Genomic DNA, 12442 nt, shown 5'->3' on the forward strand with positions numbered 1-12442 from the left:
CTTTAGTCTGGATGCAATCTTCAGGCGAGGCAACCTGTGCGAAAGAGCCAGGGAGAGACAAAGATTGACAGAGATGAAACGGACACTCACTCCCTTTTTCTTGTTTCCATTATTATATACTCTGCTTACTCTCCCCCGTCATTCTTTTCTAAATTAAACTCTGTCAAGTTATTAATTCCTCACTTTCTCTGGGCTCTTTTCTCTTGTCTTAATTACTCTCAAACACCCACGCTCTTTTTTTTTACTCGCGTATTGTTTCAATCTAATTGATTCATCTACATTAATTACTCCCTATTTTTCGTCCGCATAATAAACCCATTAATTCACCCTTGTAAGCGCACCCTGCCAAATCTACCCGAAACCGATGGTGTCAAACATTGACGAGGATACTACCAAAAGACCTTCAACTAATCTTTGAGCAACTAGAATTTCCCATCCCCATATTTTAACATCGCTATGACCGATCACAGCAACAATAACCAGATTGGCGAAGCTGGTCTTCACCATCTGCCCTTTCGCGCGAAAGAAGGTCGACACAGCGATGCACCGCTTTCTAAATTCCCAATTCTTAATAGACGACATGGAAAGAAGGTCCCAGAGAGTCTACATTTTAATCCCGGCGCGTTTCGTCTTCGCTCACCTACAGAGTCATCCATGAGCAGTGTCTCGTCTGCCAATGTTCCCGATTCAGCGACTACTCATTCTCTTTCGACCTTGGCGAGTCCGATAAGTACTACGTATGCTAGTTCCATCAATGAGCAGTTTGCTGCTACGACACTTGATGGAGGATCAAGACCTGCAAGTCGTATTTGTCATCGACATAACCCATCAAATGGAACTTGTTCGACTTTTGTGAATGAGGATGAAGATGCTATCATCACCGGATATCCTGAGTTTGACATTAAGATTCGTGGCATTGATGAGTTTCAGAGACAACCTGTCCAGGAACTTCGACCTGCGAGGTAAGTCTATTTACTTTTCATGAACCGTCACGTCGCTTACTCTCTTAGCCCTAGCACCGATTCCTTCATCAAGGAGGAAAGGGTTCTCACACCTACAGAGTCCAGTCACACAGACGATATTCCAGATTGTGATGAAAATGAAGAAGAGTCCGAAGATGTCACCACCGAGGATGCCAATCTCGTCCTCAACTACGCTCTGCAGGTCATCTACGGCGTCGATCTCAACGACACTTCAATTGCTCAAGACAAAATCCAAAGTCTTGTATCAAACTTTGCCCAAGACATAAGCCAGCACATGTGGCAATCCGCATCAGACGGCCAAGCATCTTACACCATGTCAAGATCAAGCTCATCCTCCACACCATCACAAGACGCTTCTAACAATGATCGACGTAACAAACGCAAGAAGCAAGGCAAGCGTGAAGATGATGGCGATGAGTTCAGCGATGGTGAAGGCTCGGGCTATCTACCCACCAAACGCTCCCGCCCGAACCCCAAGGATGATGAGAATTTGCGTTTGAGCTGTCCTTTCCGAAAAAGGAATCCTCATCGGTTCAACGTGAGGGATCATCACAGCTGCGCGATGACTTACTTTCCCAAATTTGCTGAGCTTAGGTGGGTTGACCAAGAGTTTTTATTTGTATCTTACTAACATTTTACGATAGACAGCATATCGTTAAGCAACACAAACGCGATGATCCCTCGGCTTATGTCTGCGATCGATGTAGTCGTGATTTTCCCACGCGAAAGGAACTACGCGATCATCAGCGTCTACCGAAAGAGCACATGTGCGATATCGCCGATGCAGATGCCGAGAGCGGAATCGATCCTCAGACTGCGACCAAGCTGCTGAGCCGGAAACGAGCGAGTGGTACATCTCCTGAAGTTCAATGGAGGGAGATCTGGAACATTGTCTTCCCGGACGATGATGATGGTGAAGTCCGCCCTTATGGTAAGTGTCTCGCTGCTAGTTTCCACAGGTAGTGGACTAACGAGACCAGAATACACTCCTGTTATCGAACACTTCGAAGTAGCAGCCAACTACCAGAAAGCATTTGATCAACTCAAACTCTCCCTCGTCGACAAGATCTCCAACCCTGCTACACTCGAAACTCTGTCTACGAAATTCTACCAATGCTTCGTTGAGACTTTGGACCACTGTATCGCTAACGCGCAAAGCATGCCCTACACAAACCGAAGTAACAAGAAGAACGAAATCATTAGGTCCCAAGCACCACAAAGCATCATGCAGCGAAAGAGCAGAGACATCATGCCCAGACCTGACTCTGGTGTTATCCTCGACGATGGCTCTGATGAGAGCGGTAGTCTTGGCCACAGAGATAGTCTAAGGACTGTTCGAAGTGGTGCTGCAGGTCGAGGGAGTCAAGTACCCGAGACAGTCCTTGAGATTATAACGCCAACTACGATGGGTCCTGGATTTGATGATCTTATGCAGCCTTCCATGCTGACTATGGCGAATGGTACAGATGTACAAGCTTGGAATAATGGCGTGGTATATCCCCAGATGATGGCAGACCAAATGCTTCCGGCAAATGGAATGACGCCTCAGACTGATTATATGAACTGGAGTCAGATGTATCCTGGCTTTGATACTCTGGGGAATGGATTTACGGGATTTAATGGACAGCAGTGATGACGAAAGAATTACATGTTTAATTACCGGGCTGGACCTTGGTTGTATAAATAGCTGTATGAGTCTTTGGCTTAAGTCAAAAGATACACTTTTAATTGTATTGAACAAAAAGTATTCTTATTGTATCTTTTTGTAGTCTCGGTTCTTCTAGAGTAGAAGCTTCCGCAACTCGAGGGTTCAATCATCAATCGGCTTGTCATGCTGTGTTAACAGAATTACCTGGGAAGTTTCGTCACATGTAAAATGGTTTCCTGTGTTGATGTGGGGAGCTTGGGACACAATACAGAGTCCAAGCTAGATGATTCGTATCCGTTGAAGTCATCAGGCTCATAGCTCTGACATTGGTTCCGTCGGAAAGCTTATCACAGCTCCGACGGAGCCGGTAGATAGGTCTGCCCAATAGCTAAGACTCTGCTGCAGCTCTAGCTGCCCTTTCAAGTCTAGTCTGAGCCGCTGAGGAACCTAGACATCCAGTTAAACCTTAATGTTTGAGAGGAGACCGGTACGCCACTCACGTAGAGCTTCCCCTCAGGGTATCAGAAAGATTGACTGCTAGAAGCAAAAGAGACAAAATCATTAGGTCACTCTATGACCGTTAAGCTATGGTTCTTAGACTATTTATTTTTATACAGTAAGACTCAGGAAACCATGTTTTTCTGCTGCCCAGTAGCCAAGCCAGCTGAATGGTACGCAGAACCTTAACGCAACGTCTATAAGTAAACCCTCCCCCGCAGCTTCAGTTCGTATCACAAGTATCACCAAGCTTGTCTTCAATCAGTCTTCAATAGTATTTTTAAACAACGTCTCCTATACAAATCTACACAATGTCAGACCAAAAAGACAAGGCACCCGTCCGTGACGAGGCGGAAGACGACGCCTACTTCCCTTCACCATTCTCCCTCACGCAGTACGTCACCTCAAAGACGGACTTTGACGGCGCCGACTATCCGAACAAGTACACCGCCGGCAAGTGGAAGATCCTCATGATCGGCACCCAGGAGCGTTATCTCAAGATGGCAGACGGAAAGTTCTTTTCCACTGGCAACCACCCAGTTGAGATGCTTCTACCAATGTACCACCTCGATGCTGCAGGTTTCAACATTGATGTAGCCACACTCTCAGGAGATCCCGTCAAGTTCGAGATGTGGGCTTTCCCCAAGGAGGACGAGGCAGTCAAGTCAATTCACAACAAGTATAAGCAAAAGCTTCGCAGTCCTCTTAATCTTTCCGAAGTTTGGGGAGATGGGTTTACTCAAGATACACCCTACATCGCAGTCTTCATCCCTGGCGGTCATGGTGTACTCAACGGTATACCTTTCAGCAAGACAGTTGGAGACGTCCTCCGCTGGGCTGATGCCAACAACCGCTTCTTCATCACTCTTTGCCATGGTCCTGCTAGTATTCTTGCCGCTGATGTTGGAAAGCCTGAGGGATCCAAGTTTATCTACGAGGGATATAGCGTTGACGTCTTCCCTGACTCACTGGACGAAGGTGCGAACATCGACATTGGCTACATTCCCGGCAAGATGGAGTGGCTGGTCGGTGATAGGCTTAAGAAGCTTGGAGTCACACCTATCAACAAGACTATCTCGGGTGAATGTCACCGCGATCGTCTTTTGTTAACTGGTGATTCGCCGTTAGCCTCGAATAATTTGGGTAAGCTGGCAGCCAAGACTCTGTTGGAGGAGATCAACAAATAAGGCCCATCAAAAGGGAGAAACAGAATTGTACAACTATGATAAGAAACTTGTACCTAGATACAAAATTGCAAATAACATTAGTGGTGTACTAATTAGTTTACGATTGTTTCCATTTCTCGCGAATTGTGCTAAGTTTGTTTTCGTATTTAACTGTCATTGTACCCATATACAAGTTGTTGCTCGCAAAGCCAGCAAACGCTTTCAATTGCCACTTGGCAGTTTGGTCATCATATACGTAAACGGCATAGGTTCCATCGTTAGCTTGCTGCCGCATTCGTTGCTATCTGTAAAGGCATGGGGAAAATGAGGGGTTTGGAGCTTCCGACGGACTTCAACCCCACGGCGCATCCGACGGAGCACTCCGTCGGAGCCATCACTGCCAATTCAGTCCATACACAAGCTCGTGTCATGTCTACATCTCTCAGAAAACGTCAAAAAACTTCGTCCGCTTGCGAGCGTTGTCGTAAACGAAAGCTAGGGGTACGTTGTCTAAAAGTCTTACCCGTTGCGTCTCTGATCAAACTGCAGTGTGATGCAGAGAGGCCTTGTGTACATTGTCTTCGCGCCGGTGCTGAATGTGTTCCACGCGATTGGGCTCCCTCCTCGTCCGAACAGACGGATTTCATAAGAAGACATGGACAGACTCCAGTGTCTCAGGCCGGATCGCCTATCCTTCCAGAGTCCAGCATCGTTGACTTGAGTGCTCTTGTGAGTCCAGGACTACTTGAATAAAGTCGAAGAGTGGACTGAGGCTTATACAATGGCAGATGATACGCAGGAATGCCTCTGGTCAAGATCTGCATCATGACACATCTTCACTTCCTGGTGGGAAGAAGCTCATCGATGAAAGTGCAACGCTCGCTGGGCCAAGACATTGGAGGAATCTAGCAGGCGTGGAACTACCTTCAGAGACTATCCTACTAATCTTGGTTGATAGTTTTTTCTCTTCTGTTAATTGGTTCATGATGGTCTTCCACGAAGATTTATTTCGTCACCGATATACTGAAATGTTACAGCAGAGACATGTCAAATACCAAGATACAACATTCTACTGGACATGGCTGCTCACAGTAGCGCTTGGGGCGCACTACGCTGCACTTCAGGATCCTGACGATGAGACGAGTCCTGAATACCAGCAACTCTCCCAAGATCTCATCAATGTTATTGAGACAAATTTCTTACGCATCATTGGATGCTCAACAATTGAGTCTGTTCAAATATGTGTCCTTCTTGGCAGCTTTATTTTCTACACGCGCCCGACAACTGGCCTAGGTATTTGCGGAATGGGAGTCAAGATTGCTCAAGTAATTGGCCTGCATCGTGAGAGCTTCTGGAATGAAACGTGTCAACTAGCTCGGGAGGAAAAGAGGCGTACTTGGTGGACCTTGGAGGTTTTCGATAAGTGAGTCAGACACCAACTGATGGTAGACGTGATATCGATGCCGTACAATCACAAGCTTACCATGGTATTTACGAAAGATACGCCGCCGTTGCTTTCGGGCGACCTTGTATCATCGACGACTCTGACTGCCAGGTCGAGATGATCTCAGATATTGAGTTCAACGGCTACACTCATGTACCAGCTATCCTCTATCACCAACACAAGTTCCGTCTCTACAGAATCATGGGTGCATTTATTGGTCGCAAGAGACATCCAAACACTCTTGAGTCGATAGACACAATACATCAACGAATGCTACAATGGCGACGCGGCCTACCCGGAATTCTCACTCTTGGCGGCCAGCACAGTTCAGCAGACCCGAATGAGGTTGAGCTAACTGAGATCCACGCCATGAGTCTACAACTCACTTACGACAATTTACAAATAATTCTACATCGCACAGCCGTTTTCAACAAAATGAACATGATCCACGACATCTTGCCCAAGAGAAGCATATCTCTCGAGCAAATCTTCACCTCAGCTATAGACATATCTGAACTTTCTCAACATCCTCGCATCTTAGATGCTTGCAGAAGAACCCATGCAGATGTACACGTAGGTATCATTATGTTTACGGCGGGGGTAGTTCTTTGTGCCATTTGTCTATCGCAACCTCTGACGGAGATGGGGTCGCGTGCAAAAACGGGCGTTATGCACATTACGCGCATGTGTCGGCAGACGACTAGATCCGCTGTCTATAGTGGCCAACTCATGGCAGAGCAGAGCCTCGGTATCATTGATAGCCTAGTTGAAGTTGTATTGCGACAGGAGAACGATTTGATCACTGGAAGAACAAGCTACCCAGGCCTCAGTGCCTCTCAAACAATCCAAAAGGCTGCACCTTCTGACCAGAGTTCCTCATCAACCGGCAGAATAATAGAATCAGGCTCAAATAATAACGCAATTCTTGGTCCTAGTGAGAAGAGGAGCGATCGAGTCCTGGAACCGATACAAGAAGGTAAGTAGAGCATCAACCCAAACATATATGGGTGCGACTTTTGAACTGACAAACGATGATAGTCTTCATGCAACACATTTCCACACAAGGAAACACGGAGATCCTCAGCAGAGACGCTCGAAATGACTATACGGAAGAAAGCTCTGGGGCCTCCAATGCGTTTAATTGGAATGGCGATATGTCTGCCCTTGTAGATCAAGGACTTGTCGATGCCAGTCAGCTATGGTTATGGGCAGATAGCTTAGACTTTGACTCATTTAATAATCTGCCTATACAGTCACCAGAATAAGATCTTGTCAAGACGAAATGGTATTAAAATTAGGATAACAAAGTGTCATTCATATCGATTGGATGACTATAGCCCCCCTGGAAGTTGGCAAAGGAAGTACAGCTTTGGTAAATATATTGACATATAATTATTAATTTTACTTAAAAAGCAAAGTAAAACATCTTAAATCTATGAGTAAATTATTAGAACAAATTCATCGTCACAGCCATCACAAAGACCGCAAGACCAGCTACTCCAAAACGCTCTCTCTCTCCAGCAGCATTGGTCTCCCCCTCCCCCGTAGTCTTCTTCTCGGCAGGTTGACGCACCTTTGTCAAAGTAATGTTAAACGCAGGACTCTTAACAGCCTCACTAACACCATCTTCACCCTCAACAAACACAAACAAGTCCAAGGGGAGGTAGTTATACACCATGCGATCCTGCTGGAACCACGTCTGGCATGTACCATCCTTGAAGAACAAATCCTTCTCAAACTCGGCGTTAGTGTTGGAATCAGTCCTGTCAAATACGGCGCGCCAGGCTGTTTCGCCCTTTTTGGCGAGGTTGCTGGGATACATGCGGGCGTCGACGTAGGGAGTTTTAGTAGAAGCGCCTGACTCGAGGGCGTTGAAGTTGTAGTTTCCGATGTTGTTGAGGACGTCGAAGCCGCGCATCTGCCAGCTCTTGATCTTGAAACCAGGACCACTATCTTGGGCGAAGGTAATGGTTGAGTTGGTCTCCTTATCCTCGTATGTTCCGGCAACGCTATCCTTTGCTTCATCACGGCCAACCTTTTCGATAGCGGGAAGAAGGTGTTGGATAACGGCGCTGAGAATCGTGCTTGTTACGTAAGGGTTTGCACTGGCTTCGAGACCGCCGGACATGATGGAGATAACAATGTCGTAGTCAGGAATGAGGACGGTCTGAGAGTGGTAGAGACCCAAGTCACCACTCTTGGTGTAAATGTCGATGAGGCGACCGTCAGAGGTGATGTTGTCACTTCGAAGTATTTCCCAAGGTCCACCGACTTGGTAGCCCCAAGAGGCAGTGTTGGCCTCGGGCTTCATCCACTTGCGAGTCTCGGCTGGAGAGAGAAACTTGTTGTTGAGGATACCTTCGGCGAGGAGGAGCATATCAGATACAGATGAGAACATGCCACCAGCACTAAACAGGTTAGTCAGAACAGACAACTTTAGTATCAAAGCTTACGAGTCAAAGACGGCCAGAGTAGCATTCCAAGTAGGTTCCTTCTCAGGGATGAAAAGATCCTTTGTGGGAGGAATCTTGTCGACATAAGTACTCTTCATGCCTACAACATCGAGGATGTCTCGCTTGATGATGTCTTCAAAAGGCATGTCTTCGGCCGCCTCTAGGACAAGTCCGAGAAGAGCATGGCCTACGTTTGAGTAGACAGGGTTCGTGAAAGGAGCGTAGACAGGAGGTCGAAGGTTGACCTGCTCGAGAAGATCGTCCCTGGTGCAGGGGATAGTGCCAGGGAGACCTGAACAGTTAGGGCCTTTGCCCTTGGGAATATCAGGCAAGCCGAATGGTGCCCAGGGTTTGGCACCAACGATTGCCAGATCTTGAGCCACTGTAACAGAATTAGTACAATGAGCATGTTTTTGTGAAGAAACGCAACTTACTATCAACACCAACACCTGATAGATGACTGGCCAGAGACCCAACAGTGATATCCTCCCACTTCAGCGACAGAATATCATCATCACCAGCCGTCTTGTTAAGTTCAGGAAGATACTTCAATACAGAAGCCTGTAAGTCAATCTTCTCATTTACACGCGCCGCCAAAGCAGTAAACAGCTTTGAACCACTCGCAATGCGAAAAACAGTATCCTCGTCAACCTTATCAGAACCTTCGCCTGGGTTAGGCGGGGTGAAGTGATAAGTAAACAAAGGATCCTCCTCATGAATTGATTTGACACCGATAGCTAGACCAGAGTTGTTGAATTGAGAAGCTATTTTTGCTTCGAGACCGGTTTTGAGTGCTGCTGCGGCTTTTTGAACGAGAGGACTCTCTCCGGGTGCTTGTGGTGGTGGAAAAACTGCGCCGAGGGGGGGACATGCTTTGGCGTCGACGAGGGTGAGAGCACCTGCCGCCACAGCTGCGATTTTAGATAGAGAAGGCATGGAATTAGCAGAAATGGTTGAGATAAAGATGGAATTGTGAGTAGTGAGAGAATGGTGGCGTGTTGGTCGAAGCTCGACCTGCACGTTGACTTATATACACAGCATCAGTAGCTGAAGGATCAATAGCAATATTATCACTAATCCATCTTGAGCCATCTACATCCAAGTTTAGTCCAGGAACATCGTTCCTCGTACCTGTCATCCTACTCAGCCTCGATATGTTCAATGCTAAATGCTGTTTTAAAAAGCACAGCGTCAGTATAACAGGCTAGAGTTGGCTTTAATCTCGGACACTGTAATGCGAGAATGACTTGGCGTTGGGTTCTTAGTGTCCGAGGATTCAAGTCCGAGTGAACCAATCGGATAGTTTTTGAAGGATTGACGATGGATTTAGCGCTGTCACGTCGCTAAACTTCAGTGGGTACTTTAGGGAGTGGAGAAGTGTAAGGCTGAGACGTTGCGGGATCAATTAATCAGGTTTCCTACTCGCTGGCGGTTGAAAGCCGTTGAAGCCTTGTGATATAATTGTTATTTTATTCGTTACTACTTGTAGGACCCCAAGGTTGCTTCAAAGTTATATCAAGGGTATAAGCATGCTTGAGCCCAAACTCTCTCTATAAGATCTCGCAAGTGTGGAGACTTCCCATCATTCAACGGTTGCTCTACCTCTGCAACAGTTACCGATTGACAACTCGTGGGAGACATATCGTGATGAGTAGAATGATCTCTAGACTCTATCATGACGCTGATCTTCTTCATGTATCATTATTAATATCATTATCCATCCAGGCTGAGCATCCTCATTCCTTTCTTTAGCTGCTGCGCCACGATCCTTCCACCCAAATAACCCAATCAACTCACCAGCACTGCCAGATCAGCCCCACGGCTGTGTCCCCTCTGACGATCCCTACTGAAATGCACTGCAGCTACAGCACAGATGAAATCACATATCAATCATCCGCCCACCTCCCACTAACCAGCATCCTCTCATTCCTTCAGGCTCGGACTCTTGATCTCGGACTTTTCTCTTCTTCCCCAGCCTTAAGTCAGCCCTAGAGCAAACTAACAACTAGCTCCTATCATACCATGTACTCGGTCCCATCACAGTCACCGCCCAAACCCTCGGGTCGCAAGGGGAGCAAAAAAGTGCGGACTGGCTGCATCACCTGCAAGTTCGTCTCCTCAGCCCTTTCAGCTCAGACATGTACTAACAATGACGCAGAATTCGTAAAGTGAAATGCGATGGTACATCCCTCAATTGATTCCCCAGGTCTTCTAGGACTAACAGCCTTGCAGAAGCCAAGCCTTATTGTCTACGATGTATCAAGACAGGTCGTCAATGCGATGGCTACCGTCCATCCCCCAACTCTTCGCCAGAACCCATGTCTCTCAGCCCATCATCAGGCTTTGAGTCCCCTCAAGAAGTCCACGCCTTTGATCATTACCGTCTCCGTACCGCCAAGATTCTCTCCGGTGCCATAGACGCGAGCTTCTGGGGTGGCGTGGTTCTCAAGATGAGTACCTCGGAACCAGCAGTGCGACACACCATCCTCGCCATCAGCAGTCTACACGAAGCCGTAGAAACTCGGAGTAGAACGAATCGCGAAGTCGACACGCGTTTTGCATTTCGCGAGTACGGAAATGCGATTACCTCGCTACGCAACTGGGGCCAGAGGGATGATCCTTCTCTTGTACCCCTCCTCGTCTGCGTCTTGTTCATCTGTGTCGAGTTTCTCATTGATCGTGACACAGCTGCACAAATGCACATTTGTCAAGGCCGACAAATCCTCTCCACTCTAAACGATGGTCGATCTCCCTCCATGGAAATGATCAAGCACGTCCTTGTGCCCATCTACGCTCGTCTCAGTCTCTCGAGTTTTCTCTTCGGCAGTCGTCCCGCGCCTATCCCAGCACATCTACGAAGCTGGACAGACATGCCCGTCATGTTTAGCAGCCTTGAAGAAGCGCGATACGCTTTGTATCTAATGCTCGACGATACTTTGCAGTTTACTTTTGCTGCTCGCGGTATTATCTTCGATCCCGACACAGATCCCCAAGAGATTGTCCGTTTCCAGCATGAGCAACAACGACTTTTGTCCCAGCTAAATCGATGGCACGCTGCTTTTACTGTCATCACATCAATGACACCACATTCCCCTGCTTTAGAAAACTCGCTCAATATTATCCGAATCTACCACCAGTCCACTCTAATTTACATCTCCATCGCTTTAGATACGGGCGAGATGTGCTACGACAATTACACATCCAATTTCGCAGCCATTATCTCACTAGCATCCACCATCCTCAACTCAACACCCGCCAACTCCAAACTAGAACCCTTCAGCTTTGAAACAGAGATCATTCCTCCTGTTTACTGGACCGCAATCAAATGTCGCCATCCCCTCCTTCGTCGCGCAGCACTTAAGCTTCTCACACGAGACCAAATGCGCAATCGCAGAGAAAACCTCTGGCATACCCGCGAAACATCCGTCATCGCAGCACGAAGTATCGAAATAGAAGAATCCGATTTTGACACCACATCCATGAATCCAGATTTGATGATGGGTAGTCCAAGGAACATACCAAGTCCCAGCACACTTAGCGAAATGTCCGCCGAAGCAGAAGCCATGTTCGAGCTCCTCGTCAGCAAAGACATCGAGATAAAGATCGACACGTCCAAACCTCCGAGTTTACCTGCACCCCCAGTATCTTTTAGCGACCCAACACCGGAGGAGTTTTTCTCTGGGTCACCGTTTGGTCTAGCGTCCAGTGGATCATCGCCTGCTTCTGGACAAGAGATCACGGCACCTGCTTCGGTGACTGACAGTTTACCTCAGCTTGATGTTGCTGCGCTCAAGTCGGTTAATCTCGAACCACCGTTTAATATTCCAGATGTGCGACGTATCAAGAATGCGATTTTCGGACCTGCTGAGATGGAGGGGATTCTTGTCACGTTTTTCAGATATCCTGATCCTGGAGAGAAGCAGTGGAAGGTTACGAGGGAGTTCGTGAGGTTTTGATGGATACACGATTGAATATGATGCATTATGTACGATACCCAGGAAGTTTATAGACTTTACTTGTTGATTTATTTCGTCATTCGTGTCGTGTTGGTGATCCGCCCCTGCGTACTTTTGCATATTAATTGTGAATAGAAATGAGTTTCTACGAACTCTCATGAGTTCACCACTTTGATGTTTTTGTTCACAGTGAGCTTACCCTACACCAGCTGGCAAAATCAACACTTGGTCACTATCTGAGCTACAGTCATATACTTGTAATCATTTATGGTTATTTGAGTCGCCGAGATTGCT

General features: G+C 47.1%; 5 protein-coding genes across 5 annotated transcripts; 4 read left to right on the forward strand and 1 right to left on the reverse strand.

Annotated features, from left to right (window-relative positions):
- Positions 1 to 456: 456 nt before the first annotated feature.
- FSST1_009851 (uncharacterized protein) lies at positions 457 to 2616 on the forward strand (the record flags this gene model as incomplete). The annotated part of the gene is made up of 4 exons (XM_083226861.1): positions 457 to 962; positions 1011 to 1577; positions 1628 to 1914; positions 1964 to 2616. 4 exons carry the CDS (start codon positions 457 to 459, stop codon positions 2614 to 2616), a joined length of 2013 nt encoding a protein of 670 aa, XP_083085812.1.
- An 824-nt stretch (positions 2617 to 3440) lies between these two features.
- Positions 3441 to 4316, forward strand: FSST1_009852 (class I glutamine amidotransferase-like protein; the record flags this gene model as incomplete). The annotated part of the gene is made up of 1 exon (XM_083226862.1): positions 3441 to 4316. One exon carries the CDS (start codon positions 3441 to 3443, stop codon positions 4314 to 4316), a length of 876 nt encoding a protein of 291 aa, XP_083085813.1.
- A 303-nt stretch (positions 4317 to 4619) lies between these two features.
- FSST1_009853 (transcription factor domain-containing protein) lies at positions 4620 to 7004 on the forward strand (the record flags this gene model as incomplete). Its single annotated transcript, XM_083226863.1, has 5 exons — positions 4620 to 4796; positions 4845 to 5024; positions 5333 to 5718; positions 5796 to 6715; positions 6778 to 7004. The coding sequence occupies 5 exons, from the start codon at positions 4620 to 4622 to the stop codon at positions 7002 to 7004; spliced, it is 1890 nt and encodes a 629-aa protein (XP_083085814.1).
- Positions 7005 to 7186: 182 nt separating this feature from the next.
- On the reverse strand, positions 7187 to 9128 carry FSST1_009854 (beta-lactamase/transpeptidase-like protein; the record flags this gene model as incomplete). Its single annotated transcript, XM_083226864.1, has 3 exons — positions 7187 to 8147; positions 8193 to 8574; positions 8627 to 9128. The coding sequence occupies 3 exons, from the start codon at positions 9126 to 9128 to the stop codon at positions 7187 to 7189; spliced, it is 1845 nt and encodes a 614-aa protein (XP_083085815.1).
- Positions 9129 to 10214: 1086 nt separating this feature from the next.
- Positions 10215 to 12148, forward strand: FSST1_009855 (uncharacterized protein; the record flags this gene model as incomplete). The annotated part of the gene is made up of 3 exons (XM_083226865.1): positions 10215 to 10300; positions 10351 to 10373; positions 10425 to 12148. 3 exons carry the CDS (start codon positions 10215 to 10217, stop codon positions 12146 to 12148), a joined length of 1833 nt encoding a protein of 610 aa, XP_083085816.1.
- Between the last annotated feature and the right edge of the window lie 294 nt (positions 12149 to 12442).

The sequence above is a fragment of the Fusarium sambucinum genome, chromosome II (assembly GCF_050947815.1).
Source record: "Fusarium sambucinum isolate potato_lamoka chromosome II, whole genome shotgun sequence".
NCBI classification, from domain to species: Eukaryota; Fungi; Ascomycota; class Sordariomycetes; order Hypocreales; family Nectriaceae; genus Fusarium; species Fusarium sambucinum.